The sequence below is a fragment of the Grampus griseus genome (assembly GCF_964374135.1).
Source record: "Grampus griseus genome assembly, chromosome: 17".
Taxonomy (NCBI): domain Eukaryota; kingdom Metazoa; phylum Chordata; class Mammalia; order Artiodactyla; family Delphinidae; genus Grampus; species Grampus griseus.
In genome coordinates, this window is record NC_139011.1 from 41,280,131 (window position 1) to 41,305,477 (window position 25,347).

The 25,347-nt window shown below is 38.0% G+C and overlaps 1 protein-coding gene and 1 pseudogene across 5 annotated transcripts in view; one reads left to right on the forward strand and one right to left on the reverse strand.

The window, feature by feature from the left end:
* The window catches only part of DPY19L4 (dpy-19 like 4), a 58,764-nt gene extending 33,677 nt beyond the window's left edge, over positions 1-25,087 (reverse strand). For 3 of the 4 annotated variants that reach the window (XM_082675143.1, XM_082675142.1, XM_082675141.1), the window contains exons 1-6: positions 24,964-25,082; positions 19,184-19,294; positions 8,849-8,973; positions 6,397-6,487; positions 6,004-6,125; positions 5,750-5,895 (exon numbers count right to left, since the gene is read on the reverse strand). In XM_082675143.1, coding sequence (XP_082531269.1) covers positions 5,750-5,895; positions 6,004-6,125; positions 6,397-6,487; positions 8,849-8,973; positions 19,184-19,294; positions 24,964-24,979 — 611 coding nt within the window. In that variant the 5' untranslated portion in view covers positions 24,980-25,082. Of the gene's footprint in view, positions 1-5,749; positions 5,896-6,003; positions 6,126-6,396; positions 6,488-8,848; positions 8,974-19,183; positions 19,295-23,967; positions 24,045-24,963 lie in introns of all 4 variants that reach the window. The other variant, XM_082675144.1, reaches the window with a different exon arrangement.
* On the forward strand, positions 16,161-17,323 carry LOC309835546 (nucleosome assembly protein 1-like 1; annotated as a pseudogene). The gene has a single exon. The product of its transcript is annotated as a nucleosome assembly protein 1-like 1 (transcript).
* Positions 25,088-25,347: the final 260 nt, after the last annotated feature.

Here is a 25,347-nt window from a genome sequence, read left to right on the forward strand (position 1 = left end):
TTTTCATTTTTTTTTTTTTTTTTTTTTTGCTGTACGCAGGCCTCTCACTGTTGTGGTCTCCCCAGAAAAAAATCAGAAAAAAAATACTAAATGATGTATTGCTAAGTAAAAACAGAATGATGTACTGATCACTGTGCTAAAAGAAAAAAAAAAGAGATTTCATAATGGACTGAACAGAGCAACATGATGAGAAATGAGTCATCTCACGGTACCTAACTGTGTAGGTTTGTCATACACAGAGAGTAGAAATTTGGTGTTAGCAAAATATAATTTTTCACATTAAAGTTTTTAGTTAATATTTCACTGGTTTGTTACTTCATTAGTAAATTGGTTTCAATACATAAGGAGCTTAAAAACATAGTTTAATGCTTTATATTTATAGCATTATCATTCAGATTATTGAAATCAACACATGGAATCCATGATTATTAAGTTTTAAATATATATAACTGAAGTTTGAGAAACATTGATTTAGATTAGATGTGAAAAACAGCTTGGCATGTCAATCCAATGTATAATGTGTGAAAGTTGAAAAACACCTATGCAATATCAGTATAACTTCTAATGGCTATATGTTCCCTTGCACTGACATATTACAATTTACCTAACCATTCCCTTAAATTTAGGTTGTTTTCTAATTTTTCATATTATTACAAATAATACTATAATAAATAAATTGAAGCAGTGAACTCTTTCCTTCTTTTTTGAATTACTTCCTTGGAATACAATGAAATTCCTGGGAAAAACTGGCATCTAAAATTGAAAAACTTTATACTTCCACAAGCATCCAGAGTATACCAATATCATTATTACAGACCCAGCACCATGTGTTACCATTATTTTTTGTTAACTCTGGGACATGTGCATTCCTTGCATCTTACCCTTTTGTGAATCACCGATGTGCACAGTTACCCTTTTTAGGCCGAAGATTAAACTTAGTATAGACTTTTAATCAGATATATTTTCTTTGCTCTTCAAATATAAACATGTGTCCACTGAAAGTGATTCTCAGGGATATATTTGTAGATAAGAAGATCAGTGGGGACCAAGAGCAATTTCTATATTGTTTATACATGGAGATCGGACTCAGGTTAGCCCATTTTGGTGATAGTCTGATCAAAGGGAGTCATCTGCCTCTGATTTCCCCCCACTACTATATGCACAGTGCTATTTCCTGAAATTTTCTTGAATTTTCTAATATACCTACATCCTTTAGTTTGAACAAACAGGAGCTATTTTATAATCCTGCTTTCTACTTCTAATATTAAGGAACGAGTATCACAAAACATCATTAAGAACACAACTAATAATCATAATATAATGGAATGACTAATCATCTTTTTGCACTTTTCTAGGCAATCATATATAAACCAAAGCTGATAAATAAAAAAGACAGCATACTCTTTCATGGCATTCAAATATATTTTGCAGTATAAAATATATACCAATATGGGACTTCCTTAAGGTCCAGTGGTTAAGACTCAGTGCTTCCACTGCAGGGGGCACGGGTTCAATCCCTGGTGGGCAACTAAGATCCCACATGCCGCACACACACACACGGCCAAAAAAAAAAAAAAAAAAAAAAAAGGAAAATATATACCAATAAACAATGCAAAACAAACACATAAAGAAAAAGCTACTTGCTTAGATGTTTCAATTGCTAAAAGATACACTTTAACAGAATATATCAGATTAATATTTCTACCTAACTCCTGCTCCAGCTACCCAGGATATATTGTAGCATTAAACAAGGCAAGTTAATAAGGCAACTGAATTATAATTAAATAAGGCAATTTCCTTACAATTCTCACTAAGATTTTTAAAATAATTTATTTGACAGGGAGTCTTATTATTCTTTAATTGCTGTTATTTTTACATGATAAAGTTGCCTAGTCTTTCTCTTTGAACTTCTGATGGAGAAAGATCTAGGGATTAAATGAAATGAATATTAAAGTTCATTGTAGGTGACAGCCAGCCTCCAAGATGGTTCATAACGGTCCCTGCCTCCTGGTATTAACACCCTGTGTAGCCACTTCCCATGTTGTGCCACGATTAGTCTGCATGACCAACAGAATATGGCAGAGTGATGTCCTATCATTTCAGATATTAGGTTATTAAAGATAGCTGGCTTCCACTATGACACATTCACTCCAGTCTCTCTTGGATCATTCACTCTAAAGGAAGCCAGCAACCAAGCTGTGAGCAGCCCTCTGCAGAGGTCCATGTGATGAGAAACTAAGGCCTTCTAGGCCAACAGCCAGCAAGGAACTGAGGCTTCTTGCAAAAGCCACATGAAGTGAACTAAGTGAAAATGATCCAGGCCAGTCAAGCCTTCAGATGACTGTAGCCCCAACCAACTACTGACTCAACCTCACAAGAAACCCTTAGCTAGAAGCACACAGATAAGCCACTCTGGATTCCTGACCCTCAGAAATTGTGAGAGATAATGTTTGTTGTTTTAAGCTATTAAGTTTTGGGTTGATCTGTTATACAGCAATGACTAATGCATCACATAGTCAAGAAAGCAATCCTTTTAGAAGGTCTCTATTTTAAATAATGCTGTATACGAAACACACTTTCACTCTAAAAAGCAAGAAATTTCTAGAACTAGTCTATTAGCACTGAAATAAATTCTGTGAGTGTGCTATTAAATTTCTAACAATGAATCCTAATGAAATTTTAGAAGAGTACATGGCAACTTAAAATATTCTCTAACGGGCACTTCCTGACTTAACAAGAAGTCATCTACACCCCTGGCATCCACACCAGATTCTCTAATACTATTTTACACTAAAGGGAATCAAAGCTCCAGAGAGAAAAGGCTAATTGCAAATCTTTCATTGGAATATACAAGGTGAGTCTGCTCTTCCTGTTGAGCCAGAAAACAAAACACTTTCAAAGATTAATGAAGATGTGTCAAAAGAACTCGGGAGCCAGTCTGAAAGCACTCCTATCGACCAATGCTGTAAAAATTTAAGCAAGAAAAAGAATAATGATGGTAATGTATTTTAGCCCTATTGAATCAATGAAAATCTCTAAGTACAGAAAGATGCTTAAAAAGGAGAACACCAGAAAATGCTTTTTATCACTGTGTGAGACAGCTATTAAAACAATCTCTTAAAAGAAATTGGTAATTAAAGTGAAATTAAGCATTTGTCCTAACTTTCTAATAGTAACTGAATTTAAAGGTAACCAAAGAACCTGGTTAATAAAGGAAGATTTTACTTTTGAAGAATGAAGCTAATGAAAATAGAAAACCCTAATTTTATAAACCCTAAATTAGGCAAAGGCTGTCAACTAGAGTTATAACCCTTGGGTATATTGTTAATGGTGAAAAGGACGTTCATTTGATGCCCCAGAACACCACACAGATTGTTTTATAGTCATAAGAGGAAAACATAATTATTCAATGGAGAGATCAGACTGTCATCCTTCAAACCAGCAATTTCAGCTTCACTAGGATTAGGCCAACTAAATACCCTGTAACTTGTAAAGTCACAGAACATGAAAACTACATCATCAACAATATACTCTAACCAAAATTGTTTATCTTGAATCCATCAAGCCTTTAGAGGTATCTTCCAGATTACATAAACACAGAAGACAGAGAGAAAAGTTAAATAACACCACAGGGAAGCAACAGGAGAAATCCAGACGTTGGGACATTCTGTAGGACGACTGACTTGGTCCCTTCAACAAGCCAACTGTCATTAAAAAAAAAGAACTGGGCTTCCCTGGTGGCGCAGTGGTTGAGAGTCCGCCTGCCGATGCAGGGGACATGGGTTCGTGCCCCGGTCCGGGAAGATCCCACATGCCACGGAGTAGCTAGGCACGTGAGCCATGGCCGCTGAGCCTGCGCGTCCGGAGCCTGTGCTCCGCAATGGGAGAGGCCACAACAGTGAGAGAACCACTTACCGCAAAAAAAAAAAAAAAAAAAAAAAAGGGACTATGTTAGATTTAAAGAGAGTTAAGGAATGTAACAACCAGATGCAATATGTAGTCCTGGATTAAATACTGGTTTGGATAAACCAGTTATAGAGGGTATTTTGGGGTCAACACAGGAAATTCTAATATGGGCTGGGTATTAGAAAAGATAAAAAAGTTACTGAAATAGAAAGGCAGAGGCTTCTAAATAAGGAAAGCAGCATATAGAACAGTATGTGCAATATATCTCATCTTGTTTAAAAAATATATACATATATATACATACATACACCACAAATACATACATGTATACACACACGTATTCACAACAGAAAAAGGTCCAAAAGAATATGCACCAAGATATAAACAATGCTGAGTGATTTCCAGGTGGTGGGAATGTGAACTTATTATTTTATTTTTGCTGGTTTCAAGTTTTTTATGATGTACATATGTTGCTTTTATAATAATAAAGTTTGGTTCATCCCTGTACTCCCTTTATGAGTTAAGAAGAAATATACTGATAACTCATAAAGCTGGACAGCCATACTTTAAAACTTCTAAGGAAGATTTTTAAAATCGTTTACTTCAAACTGTTGCCAGCATGTGACCCTAAACAAAGCCCAGTAAGAGATATAGCCCTAAATCTGAAACTCAGTGTCTTTGAAGTACCATATTTTTCATTTGGCAGTTGCAAAAGAAAACATATAACAGAAGAAAGGTCTCATTTCTAAAATTTAATCACGTTAAGTGTTATGAGGGGAAAGTGCTATGGAGAGGAAGCACTTTCAAAAGCCAAAAAAGGATCATTCAAAAAATAAATTTTTGACACTGACCAATGCCAAGAAAATTTTAGCTCTCCATTTCAAAGAAGTCCCATCCCCTACTCTCTTTGTACTCACTATTAAAGAACTGAGGCTCCTTTAATCACCAAAAGGAATGGATTTATTATTCAAAGCACACTGTCATAGATTAATATAGTGGTTAACTTAAAACTGATATATCTGATGCCTCTTCCTTCTTTTCATGAAGCTATGTCATCAATTTTAAATAAGTGAGGAAAGACATGTATGCCAATGTTGCTATGGTTGAAAATAGATAGAGGTGGGTGTATTATTTTTCAACTGTTGCATGACAAATGACCACAAATGTAGTGGCTTAAAATAACACAGATTCATTGGCTCACAAACCCAGCACAGTATGGCTGGATTCTCTGTTCAGGGTCTCCTTAAGCTAAAATCAAAGCATCAGCTGGGGCTTGTAGAGTTTTTACAAGCTCACTGGTTGTTGGCAGAATTCATTTCCTCCTAACTTCAATCCAGCAACAAGGCACCAAAGCCTTCTCATGCTGCAAATATCTCTGACTTCCCTTCTGTACCAGCTGCAGAAAGCTGCTCAGTTTTAGGGGCTCATACGGTTAGATCAGGCCCACCAGCTAACCTGCCTACCTTAAGGTCAACTATGCCGTATAACCGGGGTCCCCGACCCCCGGGCCACGGACCAATACTGGTCCACGGCCTGTTAGGAACTGGGCTGCACAGCAAGAGTTGAGCGGCGGGCGAGCGAGCGATGCTTCATCTGCCCCTCGCATTACTGCCTGACCCATCCACCCCACTTCCGTGGAAAAACTGTCTTCAAGGAAACCTGTCCCTGGTGTCAAAAAGGTTGGGGACTGCTGCCGTACAACACAACATAATCACAGGGATGAAATCTCATCATATTCACAGGCAGGAATCAGGGCATGGAAGGTTTGGAGGGGGGAGCCATTTTTAGAACTCTACCACAGTCACAAAAAATTGTAAAACTTAATTAAAAACACCTTTCTTACCTGTTAATAATGAACCATGCAACAGTTAGCATTCCTGCTAGCCAAGTTCCACTCATAAGCCAACTTGTAACAAATAAAGCAGTGACATATATTCCTTGCAATCCAAAAACAATGCCAATATAGAAATATACTGGCTCAATAATCTCCTAATTGGGGAAAAAATGAGAGAAGGAGATAATAGGATGACAATATATAATTTTGAGGATTCATAAATATGTGAGAAAATAAATATTAAAGTCAAAAGAAACACATACATTGCTACCAGTTGCTTGATATAAAACGCTGGCAATAAGTTCTGGATATAGAGACATTTGCTGCACTGCATTTATAGTCTTCAGAGATACAGTTTTGTTATTGTGTGTCAGTTCGTATACACCTAAAGCCAGAAAAATTTTTCTCCAGATTATTTATTCTGCTTTTACAAGAATTGAACATGTTATTCAGAGGTCATTAAATACTTTATTATCAAGAAGGATCTCAAAATATAATACTCTGTGCCTCATTTTTCCAATTTTTAAATTAACTACAAGAAAGACCAATACCTATATTCTGAGACAAATCTCCACATTCAAGGGTTCCCACATATAAGAACAATGTTTTATTTTAGGAAAATATTGTTACTAAATATACAAATGTAGTTATCATACCTCTTTCAAATGAAGGTGCCTTTAACATATCCTTATAATAAGAATAATAAATGGCACTATCACCCTGAAATGTAATTTCCCGTTCAAGCTCCTAAAAGAAAATGAAATGATTATTTAAATACCAGTGTCTTAAATTTCAACTGCAATCTTTTTCTCTCCTCATATTCCAAATTAATGCTATTTATTTATCCTTTTATTCAAAGACATGTTTGAATTTTCCTTTAACCACTAGTGGCCACATTAATAAGATTAAACTTTTCAATAATCTGACAATCACTTTAATGAAATACTTAAGGTTTAAACTAGATGGTAACTTGTAAGTTATTTGCCTATTATACATAAGAAAAATCTGGAAGGAAAACCCAAAGTAGTACCATAAGGAGAACAAGAACAGTATAGCAGGAAGTAAAAAATGATGGTTGAGGTGTCAGAAGTCCATAATAAAAATGTAAGTTTAAAAAGAAAGTATTATTTTTCTATTGCTATTCCACTTCCCTAGGTATCCAGAACAGCAAGCCCTTAATTAGGGCTTTCCAAGAGCAGCAGATAACTAACCAGTTCTTTTCAAATGAACTCCTAGAAATGTAAGTGAATCTTAAAATTCCTAAAATTAGGCTGTACAGAACCAAGAATATAGGTAGTCAAAAACACTGAAACCTGTGCTTTTCATGCTGAATCAAACTTTCATAAATCTATAATCTTTTAAAATGAAACATGTTTATTTTCATGCATAATTTTATCAATTAATACAAAAGATTTCAGAGCAGTTTCCCCAAAGTTTGATCAACAGAACTTCCTAAGGTATTAATGGGTGTTACCTAAAAAGAGTTAAATAAGCTATGTAAAGGCTGGATTCGAGAAAATTAAATTAGTTTTTTCATTGCAACTTTTCAGTTTCACTATTCATTATGCACTGAGAATCTCTATAAAGTCTTTCCTAGATTTATTTGACCAGTGAACCCTTTTTTTCTTCTCATCTAGAGCTTATTAGTCTAAATAAATTTCTTCAAAATTATTTTTTATGAATGGGTACTGATTTTTCTAAGATGTGATTTCAAAGATGTGATTAAGCACTCTTAATCAGTGCTTCTCAAAGTTAATGTTCATATAAAACTTCTAGAGATCTTATTCAAACATAGGTTCTGATTCTAAAGTGTGGCCTGAGAAGCTGCAATTCTGAACAAGCTCCCAGATGATGCCAGTGCTCCTGGCTCATCACAATGCTCTTCATGAATGTCTTCTAGATTTTTAAACCTTATTGTTCTCAATTCTGCCTACATAACAGAATCACATGGAAAGATTTTGTGCAATATTGACCCCAGACACTCGCCCCACCCCACCTAAGAATCTGTGAGGGAAGTTATTTTTTAAATCATCCCAGATTTTTCTATTGTACATCCAGTGTTGAGAACAACTAATACTTAATCTTCATAACATTTTCAAGGAAATAGGCTATACAAAATCCTTGGTCATATCAATACAGGTGAGTAATTATTCAGTTAAATGTTTTGGTGGTGTTAGATAAATCAATGGCTTAAAAACATTTAGTCAGCTTGACTACTCGCTCAAAAATAAGAACAACAACAAAAAAGAGTTTGGGTTAAAACAAAAATAAAAAAACTTTAGAGTCAAGTGGTAACACCACGAACTTTGCCAATGTATATTACAGGTATACCTGATTGCAAAGGTAAGTCTGAAAACAAACTTATTCAAAGGCCAAACAAATTATGAATATAACTATAGTGAGTAGAGTCTGTGATTAACATGATTTAAAACCAAACATTAAACATACTAATATAAGGCAACATTTTAATAAATACTGTTATGTCTGCTAATCATTTTCAGCACTTCAAAACATTCTAATCTAAAAATTAAAATATTTTGATGCTGAAACTGCCACAGACTGTTTCTTAAATGTAAACTACCAAAACTACGAAAAAGCTGACTAAACTTCATAACATTTCACTGTCATCAAAAGTCCCGATAAATCAATTGCATGAAGGAAAGCCCCCTCATAATTTCTGTTCTACCACCTTGAAATACATGCTATTAAATTTTTCAAGGTTGATACTGTGACTCAAGACAGCTTCTATACCATTTTGTTCCTACTGGCTTACAGCATAACATTAAGCACTTCTCGGGCTTCCCTGGTGGCACAGTGGTTGAGAGACCGCCTGCCGATGCAGGGGACACGGGTTCATGCCCCGGTCCGGAAGGATCCCACATGCCGCGCAGCGGCTGGGCCCGTGAACCATGGCTGCTGAGCCTGCGCGTCCGGAGCCTGTGCTCCAAAACGAGAGAGGCCACGGCAATGAGAGGCCTGAGTACCAACCAAAAAAAAAGCACGTGTCATACTTATCATGCATGTTTTGGCTCCCTGGAAAATACATTATTTAAATTAACATTAAATATTAAAACAAACGTTCATATGCTCAAAATTCTTTCTTCTTACCTGCCTGTTGGAAAACCAGAATTTCCGTTCATGGTACGCTGATAAATAGAGAGCATACATCATACCACTAGTAACTGCTGCAAGACAGCCAATGAATATCTTTGCAAAGCGCTGAAATAATATATCTGAAAAACCATATTAAAAGTAATCAGTTGTGGATGATATTTATATTTATGGACTTCTATTAAAAAGAAAAAAGTAATCAAAGGTTGTATGTATCCTTGATATGATGTGACAAAAATGGCATTCTAACTGTGGTCTTCCTCCCCAAAACCCATAATCCCAGTCTAATCATTAGAAAAACAGCAGACAAATTCCAAGGGAGGGGCATCCTACAATATATCTGACCAGTACTCCTCAAAACTGTCAAGGTCATCAAAAACAAGGAAAGTCTGAGAAACTGTCACAGCCAACAGAAGTCTAAGGAGACATGATAACTGTATGTAATGTGGTATCCTGGATGTGATCCTGGAACAGAAAAGGACATTAGATAAACACTAAGGAAATATGAATAAAGTATGGACTTTAGTTAAAAATAATGTATCAATATTAGTTCATTAATTGTAACAAATGTACCATACTAATATAAAATGTCAATAATAGGGAAAATTCTGTGGGGCGGGGCATGTAAAATGGGAACTCTGTACTATACTGTCTGCTCACTTCTTCTATAAATTTAAAATTAAAGTCTATTAATTTAAAAAAGGAATAAAAGGAACATACTACCGAATATCTAGAGAAAAAAAAAACAGGTTCATTCAGAATTACTATTGTTATTTTTTTCCTTATCAAGAAATGTTTTTATTGAGGAATAATTTACATACTATAAATTACATACAGCTCTTTAAATTGTACAATTCAATGACTTTTCATGATTATGTATTTAAAACGTCATATACAACATCATATACGAAGTATTCACATTATATATATGTAAATAATTTTTTAAAATTATTTATTTATTTTTTGGTTGTGTTGGGTCTTCGTTGCAGCACGCAGGCTTTCTCTAATTGCGGCGAGCAGGGGCTACTCTTTGTTGCCGTGTGCGGGCTTCTCACTGCGGTGGCTTCTCTTGTTGTGGAGCATGGGCTCTAGGCACGTGGGCTTCAGTAGTTGTGGCACACGGGCTCTAGAGCGCAGGGTCAGTAGTTGTGGCGCACAGGCTTAGTTGCTTCACAGCATGTGGGATCTTCCCAGACCAGGACTTGAACCCGTGTCCCCTGCATTGGCGGGCGGATTCTTAACCACTGCGCCCCCAGGGAAGCCCCTATGTAAATACTTTTTGATGAAAACATAAAACACATTTGAATTTTGAACACACAGGATGGTTTAGTCCTGTTATAGCTATTTACTATAATTTAGTATAATAATAACAAATACTATATGATTTCACTTATATGTGGAATCTAAAAAACAAAACAAATGAACAAACATAACAAAACAGAAACAGTGTCATAGATACAGAGAACAAACAGGTGGTTGCCAAAGAGCAGAGAGGTGAGGGGAGGAGAGAAATAGGTGAGGGAGATTAAGAGGTACAAACTTGCAGTTGCAAAATAAATGAATCACAGGTATGAAATGTACAGTGTGAGGAATATAGTCAATAATTATAGTGACAGATGACAACCTGACTTACGGTGGTGATCATTTTGAAATCCACAGAAATAGCAAATCACTATGTTGTGTAACAGGAACTAACATAGTATTGTAGCTCAATTATACCTCAAAAACAAACAAACTCATAGAGAAAAAGATCAGACTTGTGGTTACCAGAGATGAGAGGTGGGGGAGAGGGAACTGAATGAAGGCAGTCAAAATGTACAAACTTCCAGCTGTAAGATAAATAAGTACTAAGGATATAATATACAACATGATAAATATAATTAACACTGCTATATGTTACATATGAAAATTGTTAAGAAAGTAAAATCTTAAAAGAGTTCTCATCACAAGGAAAAAAATGTTTTTCTATTTCTTTAATTTTGCATCTATACGAGGTGTTCACTAAACTTTTGTGATAATCATTTCATGATGTATGCAAGTCAAATCATTATGCTTATACAGTGCTGTATGTCAACTATATCTCAATAAAACTATAGGGGAAAAAAAAGATTCAGTAAATTAAGCCCAGGCCTAAAGGCCCAAAGCCCAGTGTTACATTATTAAATGACTGAGAGGTTTATAAAAACAAACTGGTTGACTTATTAACTTAGCTATTTTCAAAACATTATTCAATAAATATTAATTTGTATAGTATACTAGAAACATTAAATAGAATAACTAGCTAGATATCACTAAATTAATAAGAATTATATTCAAAGTGCTTGAAAGACACTACCCAATAAATCAAACATTAGAATCAGGGAATTCCCTGGAAGTCCAGTGGTTAGGACTCTGTGCTTTCACTGCCAAGGGTGCGGATTCAATCCCTGGTCAGGGAACTAAGATCCCACAAGCCTTCGGTGCAGCCAAAATAAAAGATAAGTAAATAAACAAAATAAAAATTTAAAAAAATAATCAGCATGACACAATTGCTTTAAAATTACTGCTTTCCAACTGAAAAAGGATTAATCTCCAAAATATACAAGCAGCTCATGCAGCTCAATATCAAAAAAACAAACAACCCAATCCAAAAATGGGCAGAAGACCTAAATAGACATTTCTCCAAAGAAGATATACAGATTGCCAACAAACACATTAAAGGATGCTCAACATCACCAATCATTAGAGAAATGAAAATCAAAACTACAATGAGGTATCACCTCACACGTGTCACAATGGCCATCATCAAAAAAAATCTACAAACAGTAAATGCTGGAGAGGGTGTGGAGAAAAGGGAACCCTCCTGCACTGCTGGTGGGAATGTAAATTGATACAATCACTATGGAAAACAGTATGGAGGTTCCTTAAAAAACTAAAAATAGAACTACCATATGACCCAGCAATCCCAGTACTGGGCATATACCCTGAGAAAACCATAATTCAAAAGAGACATGTACCACAATGTTCATTGCAGCTCCATTTACAATAGCCAAGACATGGGAGCAACCTAAGTGTCCACTGACAGATGAATGGATAAAGAAGATGTGGCACATATATACAGTGGAATATTACTCAGCCATAAAAAGAAATGAAATTGAGTTATTTGTAGTGAGGTGGATGGACCTAGAAACTGTCATACAGAGTGAAGTAAGTCACAAAGAGTAAATCAAATACTGTATGCTAACACATATATATGAAATCTAAAAAAAAAAAATGGTTCTGAAGAACCCAGGGGCAGGACAGGAATAAAGATGCAGATGTAGAGAATGGACTTGAGGACATGGGGAGGGGGAAAGGTAAGCTAGGATGAAGTGAGAGAGTGGCATGGACATATATACACTACCAAGTGTAAAACAGATAGCTAGTGGGAAGCAGCTGCATAGCACAGGGAGATCAGCTCAGTGCTTCGTGACCACCTAGAGGGGTGGGATAGGGAGAGTGGGAGGGAGACGCAAGAGAGAGGGGATATGGGGATATATGTGTACATATAGCTGATTCACTTTGTTATACAGCAGAAACTAACACAACATTGTAAAGCAATTATACTCCAATAAAGATGTTAAATAAATAAATAAATAAAATAAAATCACTGCTTCCAATAGTACGTGTAAAGCATTTGGCCTGGCACATAGTAAGAGATCAGTAAATACTATCAATAGGTATTATTATTGGGCTACAGAAGCATACTTGCAAAAATATATGACAGATGGGCTTCCCTGGTGGCGCAGTGGTTGAGAGTCCGCCTGCCGATGTAGGGAACACGGGTTTGTGCCCCGGTCCAGGAAGATCCCACATGCGGCGGAGCGGCTGGGCCCGTGAGCCATGGCCGCTGAGCCTCCGCGTCCGGAGCCTGTGCTCCGCAACGGGAGAGGCCACAACAGTGAGAGGCCCGCGTACCGCAAAAAAAAAAAAAAAAAAAAAAGACAGTTAATTAAAGCAATGTTGACACAATGTAAACTATAAACAGACTAATAAAAAAACTTACCTACCATGGCAATTTGGTAAAAGTGCTACAAAGTTTCTAAATATGTATCTTTTTCTGTTTTTTTTTTAAATTAAGTCTTCGACAATGACAAATTAATCCTAATTATCAAGGGCTATTACAAAAAATATATTCAACCAAATCTTATATATAAATGCTTTACCTTAGTGCTATTTTGTTTATGGAAGATTTTGTAAAGAGTCAAAGCTGGAATCAAGCTATCAGTGTTTGGTATAAGTGTATATATTTTAGAGAAAATAAAGAGTTCTGGGCCCTGGAAATTATTTATTAAAACATTATCACGGGGGCTTCCCTGGTGGCGCAGTGGTTGAGAGTCCGCCTGCCGATGCAGGGGACACGGGTTCGTGCCCCGGTCCGGGAAGATCCCACATGCCGCGAAGCGGCTGAGCCTGCGCGTCCAGAGCCTGCGTGTCCGGAGCCTGTGCTCCGTAACGCGAGAGGCCACAGCAGTGAGAGGCCCACATACCGCAAAAAAAAAAAAATTATCACGAGGGACTTCCCTGGTGGCACAGTGGTTAAGAACCCGTCTGCCAATGCAGGGGACATGGGTTCGATCCCTGGTCTGGGAAGATCCCACATGCTGAGGAGCAACTAAGCCTGCATGCCATGACTACTGAGCCCGCGAGCCGCAACTACTAAAGCCCGCGCACCTAGAGCCCGTGCTCCTCAACAAGAGAAGCCACCACAATGAGAAGCTCATGCACCACAACGAAGTATAGCCCCCATTCGCCGCAACTAGAGAAAGCCCGCGTGTAGCAACGAAGATCCAATGCAGCCAAAAATAAATAAATAAATAATAAGTAAATTTATATTAAAAAATTATCATGGGCCTGGTGGCCTAGTGGTTAGGATTCCAGGCTTTCACTTCCATGGCTCAACCAGCATTCAATCCCCGGTCGGGGAACTGAGATCCGGCAAGCCACACGGCCAAAAGAAAAAAAAAATTGTAGGATTCAATTTCACAAAAAGTAAAAAAAAGAAAGGAAAAAGTATAAATACATTGAAAAAAATATAAGCAGTACTTGCCAAAATTTTAAGAATAGTTATTATCTACTGGAATTATGCATATATTTTTATTATACTTATCTCTATTTTCACATTTTCTACCCTAAAAATATATTTTTGTAATCAGGGGAAAATACTATTTTATAGGAGCTATCTCTAAATTGTTTAAATACCTTCCTTATACTGTATTTTCCAAAACGTTTTAAATGATTACTCTTATTAGTCAGCTTTGCTGTAGTAAAAAAGTGACCCCCATATTACCAGTGGCTTACAGAACATATATTTAATTCTCATTCACATTACTGTGGTTTTGGGGTCAGCAGTCACTCTCCACTCAATTCCAGACTTCAGATTAGCTGTGGCTCTTCTTGTATCTTCAGAATTCCAGAATGGAATCAGTCCCTATTTGGGACATGCTGTTCTCATTACAAAGGAAAAGAGCAGCAGAACAGACAAAAACATACAATGCCTCTTATAATTTCTGGTCAGAACTAGTACACTGCTACTTCCACTCACATTCCATTGGCCCTGGAAAGTCACATGGATAAACCTGACAACGGGGTAGGGAAGTATACTCCACTTCAGAGAGGCAATCCAAATCACATGGTAATGGGAAGGAATGTATAATCCACTTTCAGGGCAGGGAGAGAACATTTGGGAACAATAGAAGGATCCACCAGGATTTGCCCCATTAGTCACAAATGTCTACTTCCCTCCCAAAGGCAAAACACACTCACTCCTTCTCAAGAAAGATACCCTTAGAGCAGCTTACTCAGCCTGCTTTCTGCATGTAGAAAGTTAGGGACTCATACATCATTTTAAGACATGAATAGTTGTGTCCTTAATCTAGGCTGGCAGTTCTTTTGACAGTATGTCTCTCTCAAAGCTTAGCCAGCAATTCTCCTAGGTTTTTACCTAAGAGAAATAAAAATAGATGTCCACAAAAAGATTCGTCCAAGTATTCACAGCAGCCTTATTCATAATAGCAGAATACTGGAAATTACTCAAATGTCCAATAGGGAAAGCAAGAACACTTACAGCAAGAAGAATGAATCTCAAAATGATTATATTTTTAAAGGATAACATATTGAGCTAAGTGAAAGAACCCAGGCACAAGGACATATATGTTGTATGACTCCATTTATATGAAATTCTAGAACATGCAAAGTTAATCAATATTGAAAAATATCAGAAGAGTGGTTGTTTTGGGGGGTACAGGGAAAATCTCCTGGAAAGGGACACTAAAGAACTTTCCGGGATAAGGGAATGTTATGTATCTTAGTTGTAGTCAAGTACCCAAACTCATTTAATTAAATACCTATGATTCTGTGCATTTTTTTTTAATCAGGGCTTTCTTTTCTATTTATTTATTTATTTATTTATGGCTGCGTTGGGTCTTCATTGCTGCACACAAGCTTTCTCTAGTGGTGGCAAGCAGGGGCTACTCTTTGTTGTGGTGCACGGGCTTCTCATTGCGATGGCTTCTCTTGTTGTGAAGCACAGGCTCTAGGCGTGCAGGGTTCAGTAGTTGTGGCACACGGGCTCAGTAGTTGTGACTCATGGGCTCTAGAGCACAGGCTCAGTAGCTGTGGCGCATGGGCTTGGCTGCTCCGCGGCATGTGGTATCTTCCCGGACCAGGGCTTGAACCCGTGTCCCCTGAATTGGCAGGCTGATTCTTAACCACTGCGCCACCAGGGAAGCCCTGATTCTGTGCATTTTATGATATGTTAGTTATACCTTAATTTTTAAAAATTAAATCATTCATTTTTGCAAAGAAAAGACAATTTGGTTGGCTTTTTACCTACTTGATTCCAGTCAACTCCATACTCCAATAACTATACCCACAATTCTTCTAGATAAGCCTCTCTTTAACTACAAGTATTTTGAGCTTATGAAGCTTTGTTTATTTGTCACATAAAGCCACACCCTTTGTTCTTTTTCCCTGAGTGCTTTATTCAACTGAAAGGAGTTAGTAGGAGCTACTTTAATCCATTCATACATTTTAACAAACTATGTGACAGTCATGCCCTTGATTTGGGCGTTGCCCTAAGGATTCATTTTAATCAGCCTTTGTTACTTAAAGTATTTCTCAATTTTATTGAATATTTTTTCCTAGTTAAAAAGACAAACAATACTAATTTCAACACTAGAAGCCCCAGAAATTTTGGATTCCTATTTTCCTCTTCTTTCCTGACTACAAATGGGCCAATTCTGTTCTCATGTGTCTCTTTCCTGTAATCAAAAGTAGCTGATAGCTTCTGCTCCTCCCACCGCCGCCCTGAGTCACTGCCTGCACACCTCTGGCCGCCTGGCTCCCCCTGCTAGCCACTGATATTTGGCATTCATACAACATGGCAGACATCGACAACTTGTCTAGGGTAGTTAAAAGATGTGTGAATGCTCTCAAAAACCTTCAAGTTAAATGTGCACAGATAGAAGCCAAGTTCTATGAGGGAGTTCATGATCTTGAAAGAAGGTATGCTGTTCCCTATCAGCCTCTATTTGATATGCGATTTGAGATCATTATGCCATTTATGAGCCTATAGAAGAAGAATGTGAATGGAAACCAGATGAGGAAGATAAAATTTCGGGGGAGTTAAAATAAAAGGCCAAGATTGTAGATGAGAAAAAGGATGAAGAAAAAGAAGACCCCAAGGGAATTCCTGAATTTTGGCTGACCATGTTTAAGAATGTTGGTCAGTGACATGGTTCAGGAACGGGATGAACCTATTCTGAAGCACTTGAAAGATATTGAAGTGAAGTTCTCAGATGCTGGTCAGCCTATGAGTTTTGTCTTAGAACTTCACTTTGAACCCAATGAATATTTGACAAATGAAGGGCTGACAAAGACATATAGGATGAGGTCAGAACCAGATGATTCTGATCCTTTTTCTTTTGATGGACCAGAAATTATGGGTTGTACAGTGTGCCAGATAGATTGGAAAAAAGGGAAGAATGTCACTTTGAAAACCATTACGAAGAAACAGAAACACAAGGGATGTGGGACAATTCATACTGTGACCAAAAAAGTTTCTAATGACTCTTTCTTTAATGTTTTGGAGATCTGGATGATGGCTGAAGCTATCCTTGCTGTGGACTTTGAAATTGGTCACTTTTTACGTGAGCATATAATCCCAAGATCAGTGTTATACTTTACTGGAGAAGCTATTGAAGATGATGATGATTATGATGAAGAGGGTGAAGAAGCAGATGAGGAAGGGGAAGAAGAAGGAGATGTGGAAAATAATCCAGACTATGACCCAAAGAAGGATCAAAACCCAGCAGAGTGCAAGCAGCAGTGAAGCAGGATATATGTGGCCTTGAGGATAACCTGCACTGGTCTATCTTCTGCTTCCCTGGAAAGGATGAATTTACATCATTTGACAAGCCTATTTCAAGTTTTTTGTTGTCTGTTTGTTTGCTCGTTTTTGTTTTTTGCAGTCTAAAATAAAAATGTCAAAAAAAAAAAAGCTGCTGATAATCAAGGTACTCTAGTAATATTCTGTTTGTGATCCTGTTACCTAAAATAATTTAAAAATTAGTATTAAAATTGCAACTATTCACAGGAAACAGTTTTATAAAATGTTTTGTCACGCAGATGGATTATTATTTTCCAGCTCCCAAAAAGTTTTCTTGCTGCTAACCTTTGAACTAGATCTGTAGGTGACTCACTGCCTTTATCTTATGTGAGCAAATTTATATAAATGGCCCCTGAACTCCCTATGGGAAAGAATCTATTTACGAAAGCTGTTCAGCTCCTAAGGATGGCATAGTCTCCAAAGCCACTTTCAGATATGGTTCAGAAGGATAACAGAAACGGAAGGACCTCCAGAGGATGAAGCCAAGGATGACAAAGAACAATGAACTGGGAAACTACTTCCAAGGAAAACAACTAGGGCCTAATCAAGAAACATTCCCCAGAGGAGGAAGACGTCATATTTACCTAGTAGGATTTCAAAATTGCTATGGACCAGTGGTTAATGCGTCTCTCACTCTTCCTCTTTCTGAATGGAAGCATTTATTTTGATATCATATCCTCATCCAAAAGTGTATAATGGGAGAGGGGGCATGTGCTTTGCTAAGAAAAGCCTGCTTACAAGGCAGGCTCTTGGCAGGCATCTGGGAACCTGGATTTCAAAAGGGTTCCCACCATTTTCTAATGAGTGGTTTACTGTGCCTAACTTATTTGTGCAAACAGTGTGGTTCATACCTACTGCTTTCCTTCTGGGAATCTAGAATTTTCCTATGCATTAAGCAGAGGCTACATGACCAGCCACCAGTAAAAACCCTGAGCAGAGTTGCTAATAAGCTTCCCAGATAGACAAACCTACAAATGTCACAATTTGATGCTGAAGGAATTATGTATGTCCTATGTGACTTGGAAGCTTCTGCCTAGTTTCTTGCAGTCTTTAGCCCATAGGTCCTTTCTCTTTGCTGATTTTCTTTTGTATTGTTCACTGTAATAAATTACAGCTGTGAATATGAATAAATTCTGAGACCTGTGACTCCTCCTAATCTCTGAACATGATGGTGTTCTTGGGGACCCCTGACACAGAGCAGATAACTTGTCTTTTTAATTCATAGGTCTCTGGATTGAATGAGTCATAGCTGACCCTGATGAAGATAACAAGACCTTGGGCTTCAAGACTGATGCCCTGACTGGATAACACTGGGTGTCTTCCTTGGGGTCGGGGAGGTACCAAGTATATTTTGTCTGAGGGAGACAAGTAAATGTTTATGACCAAAAGGCCAGAATGTGGTAGACTTATTCGTATTCCCAACTATTTTGTCCTTTCCTATAAAAAGATTTTTCATCCCTGCCTATTGCCATGTGACTTGCCATGCTTCCCTGTAGTCAACTAAACTTCTCCATCCCACTGTCTAGATTGATTATATGACTTGGTTGGGCCAACAGAATGTGAGTACAAGTGACAGTGTGCCAGTTCAGCAGAAATTTTAAGAGGTACTGCATGACTCTGCCTGTTCTCCTGCTCTTTTTCTCTGCCACAAGAAAAACATATCCCAAATAGGGATTACGCCTTCATGACATGAAGCTACATCAGCCAACCTACAGCCACAACATGTAATGTTGATCAGAAATAAATGTTTTTTGTAAGCCAGTGAGACTTAGGAATTGTTCTACAGCAAAACCTAATGCAAGTTGACCAATATCACCACATACTTAAAATAAAATGTTTATACATTTGAAATATTAATGTAAAATATATTACCTAACATAACTATTTTTGTAATAGCATAAAAACTCCAAATCTCTCTAACTTACGTTTTGGAACTCTTTCAGGAATTGCGGTATTGTTGATTTTCTCTTCTTTGGCAGATTCTTTATTTTCTGAAGACTTTGGCTTTTTTCTTTGGCGCAGTTCTATAGTTGGTCCTTAAAATATTTGAAAAGTTATTGCAATGTATGTATCAAATTATTCTGTCTATATCTCAAACTGATTTACTTTTATTATACTTAGGTAAAAGTCCCATGAAGAACTATTTGTACCAAAGATAACTTTCTTCATAATTATTTTAGCACTCCCTGCAAAACTTTCCTTTCCTACAAACAAAAAGACAGTATAAGTTCTGCCTCCAACTCGTGCTTTCATAGTCCTACTGATAAACTGAGCTCTTCTCCTGAGATGATGCTATTTTCAAAATATCCCAAAATAAGTAAACTCTTTTCCAGAATGACTGGAGAACAAAGTGTTATTTAATAAATTAGCTTATTATTCTAGTTACCTGAGAGTATAACATGCATCATTCATGAGTTAACAATTTTTTTAAATAAAAATAAAATACATTGATCATAAAACTATACTTCATTTTTTTAAAATAAATTTTATTTACTTATTTATTTTTGTCTGCATTGGGTCTGCATTGCTGCATGTGGGTTTTCTCTAGTTGCGGTGAGCAGGGGCTACTCTCATTGCGATGGCTTCTTTTGTTGCAGAGCACAGGCTCTAGGTACGAGGGCTTCAGTAGTTGTAGCACACGGGCTCAGTAGTTGTGGCTCATGGGCTCTAGAGCGCAGCCTCAGCAGTTGTGGCTCACAGGCTTAATGCTCCGCAGCATGTGGGATCTTCCCGGACCAGGGCTCGAACCCATGTCCCCTGTATTGGCAGGCGGATTCTTAACAACTGCACCACCAGGGAAGTCCTATACTTCATTTTTTTAAATAATCCTGAAGGTTCTGGAGAATTTCACAGTATCATTCAACAGTCTTAGAGATTTAGGTATTGGAAAATAGGCTGAACCTATAAAAATCCCTATATTTGGGAAACTCTCAGAAATTTCCCCAAAATTAGAGTATCTACTCTTTCTATACCCAATTAAAAAAATGTAATGCAGAAAGTACCTTGAAATCAGTAAACTAAATTCCAAATTAAACAGGAATTTACGATATTCAACTTAACTACTTTTCCTCCCTAGGGTTAATTATGAGGTAGACTATGTCATGTAGATATAGGATACTATGATGGGCTGTCAAGGTTTCAGGTGGTACAAGAACTTATCTCCTTCTAATAGAAGCAGAGAAGAGTTTTTTCTTTTTTCTTAGTAATGGCTTAAGGCTAGGAAAAATGAGCCTAAAAAGAGGAGTTAAAAAAGGAGAAATGAATCAGCTACTGTTGCTGATGATCAGATGGCTGATTCTCTAACTTTACTGTGGAAAATGAGTAAAATGGATTTTAAAGTAGCTTCAAAGCAAATTCACGTTTGCTAAAATATCTTTAAACACTGACACACTGAGGGAAAAAATACTGTATATTTAGTGGATTCTGTCTGACTAGTTAATTTTTAACCATTTCTATACTATTTATCATTTATTTTATAATCATGTTAAGTAGTAAAGTCAGTGAATACATTAGAAAATGACATTATTAGAAAAGCCATACCATGGATATTGAGTATTTTTGCATACAAATCTGGGACAACTAATAAATATTATTATATTCCTTCTTCATGATTTCCTTTTAATTTTCCCCCGCTATGGGTTAAAGCAAAAGTCAGAAGCATTCAACAAGAATGAAATTTATGTAAAGCCAAATGAAGTCTTCAAATGCAAGTTATTATTTTAAATTTTATTTAAAAAGAATACATGGAAAAAATATAACCACAAGACATATACTTAGTAGACACACGTGCATGATTAAACACATTAACAGTACTGGATTAAAAAATTTTAATTGGGTAATTTCAGAAATCAAGTTAACAAATCTACTGAGGAAGTTAACAAATTATGTGACCAATGGGTTAGATAGGGCTTTTTTTATTACAGTCTAAAAGCGCACATTTAAGATAAAGATAATTTGGGAAGGAAGGGGATATTCACATAAAGTGTTCTTTACAAAAAGCTATTATTTTTCTTTTTAAAAAAATTCTCTATAAAATCAATCACTTTACAAGGATTTTAATAAAGTGTTCTCTGTGCACATAAATGGTTCTTTTGTTTGGTTTGGTTTTTGGTTTTGGCCGTACTGCGCAGCATGCAGGATCTTAGTCCCCTGACCAGGCATGGAACCTGTGCCCTCTGCAGTGGAAGCACAAAGTCTTAACCATTGGACCACCAGGGAATTTAACAAAAATTTTGCACAGAACCCCATTATTTATGAAGTATATAAATCTTAATCAGTCATCTCTCAGGAATCTATATTAGCAATGTTTATCATACAAATAAATAATCTGTAAAGGATCTATAATACTGTATTTTCTTTATTATTATTTTTTTGGCCGTGCTGCACAGCTTGTGGGATCTTAGTTCCCTGACCAGGGACTGAACCCGCAGAGTGAAAGCGTAGAGTCCTAACCACTGGACTGCCAGGGAATTCCAATACTGTATTTTCTTGATTTTAAGAAGCCTATATTTTAAGATACTATTTGATGTTTTTCAAGGGGAAAATTGGCACTACCATGTTAAATATGTGCATTGGTTTTAAGACATGGCAATTTCAGTGGCATTAAACTGTGGGAGCAAAAAGTACTACTTGGGAAATACAGTAAACTTTTTAACCAATCTCTTCAATCTTGTCCCTAAATTTTTTGCCTGTGACCATAAATCAAAACTGACTGGATGCAAACTTTACCTCATTTCCTTTATATTTATCTTTTAACTTCATAATTGATAAACAAAGCCCAGAATCTTTAGGTGGGTAAGTAACAAAGGCCAAAGCTGTGGACAAACTAGATTATTAATCCTGATAGGAAAGCTCTGGGATAGAATTCAGGTTTCCTTTTCACTATCTTATACTTTTAGCATTGTAAAGAAAAAGTCAAAGTAGTAAATCAACTATATTTCAATTAAAAAAAAAAAAAAAAGAGTGACTTCCCTAGTGGTACAGTGGTAAAGAATCCGCCTTCCAACGCAGGGGAAGCAGGTTCCATCCCTGATCGGGAAACTAGGATCCCACATGCCACGGGCAACTAAGCCTGCACACCACAACTACTGAGCCCACGCACCCTGGAGCCTGTGCGACAACTAGAGAGAAAACCCACACGCCACAACTAGATAGAAGCCCGCACACTACAAAGAAAGATCCCACATGCCTCAACGAAGACCCCACGTGCCGCAATTAAGACCCAACAGCCAAAATAAAGGAAGAAAAAACAAAAGAATCTAACCATATCAAAAATAAAGAATAAAAGAAAAAGTCAAATAAATAAAAATGATAACATAGCCACAAAAATAACCTGCTATTTCAGTCTCTGGCTCAGTGATCTTCACATAAGATAGTTAACAGGGCTACAAATAGGCTTGCAAATGTCCATCTAGACTATACATAGCAACTTCCAAGTGAATTATGAACATTACTCTGCTCAAGGCTATCACTTCCTTCTTTGCTCTAACATATCTTCCAGGAAACATAAATATAAATACCATGACCCTCTACAGCATCAAGAGAAGATGAGATTTCCCAAAGAGTATTTACTTAGAGAAAAGTGGGACAATGAAGAGGATCCAAGTGAATGTGAATGATAAGCAAAAAGCGATATAGAGAACATCTGGATACAAGTAAAATAGACTAGTCTAATTTTAACACAGTGAATACAAATAACATGCATTTTATTTATTTATTTATTTATTTATTGCGGTACGCAGGCCTCTCACTGTTGTGGCCTCTCCCGTTGCGGAGCACAGGCTCCGGACGCGCAGGCTCAGCGGCCATGGCTCACGGGCCCAGCCGCTTCGCGGCATGTGGGATCTTCCCGGACCGAGGCACGCACCCGTGTCCTCTGCATCGGCAGGCAGACTCTCAACCACTGCGCCACCAGGGAAGCCCAATAACATGCATTTTGAAAAACAGTATAGAGTGCCTAATAAATGGAAAGTACTCAGAAAAATGCATAGGACATAGACGTGTTTACTATAAATATCATTACTAGATTACAATAAATGAGAATTACTCACTCATTGTTGACTATTATATCCCAGTACCTAACACATTAGGCAGTCAAATATTTATGGAATTAAAAACTCTGTTGAATAAACTTTAACGAAACTGCAATCCATTAATTGTTCCAAGATGTATTTCATTGCTTTGGATTATCTGTAATTCTACAAACAAAAATCATTTTTCATTTTATATCACAGAATTAAATTTCACAAACGTGTATGGTTTGTGAAACCATAACTGGTTCTACATCATACCTACTTGGTTAGGTGTAACTATAACCTCTTAAAACAATTTCTCATTTGCATGATATATAATATTAAAGACTTTTAGTACTGCAGTATTAATTTTTTTATGCTTTAACTTAAGTGCTCATGGAAACATATAAGCTAGCTCATCAACCTACCCCTAGAGATTTGCAGTTAATCAGAAAAGGAAAAAATATCAAAAAATGTATTACATATACTGCAACCAAAGATAAAACCAAGGCAACAAACAGAATTACATTCTTCCTTACCAACTACAAAGAGTTTTGGTTTTGAAGCTGTTTTTAGGTAGCGTGTCTTAAATTTAGATCAGTTTTAACACAGAAAACTTAAGGAAGACGAGGCAAATATGAAGCAAGAGGGAGCACAGGGACAGAGCAGCAAGACACAGAGCAGCAAACAATTCTTACAATTAATTTTTTTAAATTGCTTTCCACTGAATTCTTGAAACTCCCTTCTTCCACTCTTGGTTCAGTAAGGCTTCAATCTAAACAGATCACATTCACAACTCCCCTCAATAAGGTAAAAAGTCATGTTTTCCAAAAGGATGAAAAATCTAACTGCTCAGTCAAGAGACACCATTATACCTATGCCTGAAAGTAGCATGCCTATCATGAAGATATCATGACACGAATGTTTCCTATAACATCTCTCACTAGCTAAGTTCCTCCCAACTCCGCATTTTTATCTCATACCTATCGATTTCTATGAATAATTTTCTTGGCATTGGCCCTGAAGGGGCATGAAAAGCTTTCTCCAGTCCACCCACTTTCACCCAGAAGTACTCCTGGCTTCCAGATGCCCCAAAAACCACTTACATCCCTTCTCCCTTTGCCATCTCGCCCTAACCTGTAACTGAACTTGACCTTCTTCAGTTTCTGCTTGCTCATCCCCTCCCAATCCACCTTATCACGTCTACCCGAAACCCTTGCCTCTGTTTGTCCCCTTGGCCTGCGGGTCCTCTCACCGGTGATGACTTTGTATCTGTCAGAATCCACAGATCTCTAAAGAGCGCACTCAGACTGAGGGGCATTTGGTTAAACAACTATCCCTCTCGAAAATGCATTCAGTACCTAAACCTACATCTTCTAAACCAAAGTATGTCCCCCACCCTCATCAGTCATCTGCTCACAGCCCTCCCTCTCCATCACTCCCCACACGGGTTTCTCTCTTCCTACACGATTCCCAACTTCAAGCTCCACTTTCGCTTCCCACTAGAGCCGACACAACTTCGGGCTATTTACTCCGCTCCTTCTGAATTTCTCCACACCTCCCCCCGCCGCCCCGCTCTTTCCCGCCGGACCGCCGCGGCCGCCCGCAGCCCCGGCCTCCGGGGCCCTCGAGCCCCCGCCCCCTTTCCCGAGACCTCGGGCGACAGTAGGCGCGCTGGACCCCAGGGAGGTCACCTTCTTCCTCCGCCATCGTCCCCGCGGAGGCCGGGGCGCCCCTCCGGCTCCCGCGCGGCTCAGAGTCTCCCGCCCTCCGTGTTGCAGAACCCCTCTGCCTCCCCAGGCCCGCTCCCGGCCGCCGCGCCCCCACTTCCTGACCCGCCCCCCTCCGGTGTCGCGGCCAACCGCGTCCCCCCGGGCGGCCCTGGAACCAGAGTGCCGGGAGCGGAGGGCGGCCGGAGCGTTTGGCGGGCGTGCGTGGTCCTGCGCGGGCCGGAAGGCGGCTCTACGCGAAGTGGCACCGCCCACTGCTGGTGCTCCGGAACCGCTCCCCCGGCTCCCCGCCCCCCACGGGAGGCGAGTGCGGGCGTCCAGCTGCCTCCCCTTTCCTCGCCCGTCCTC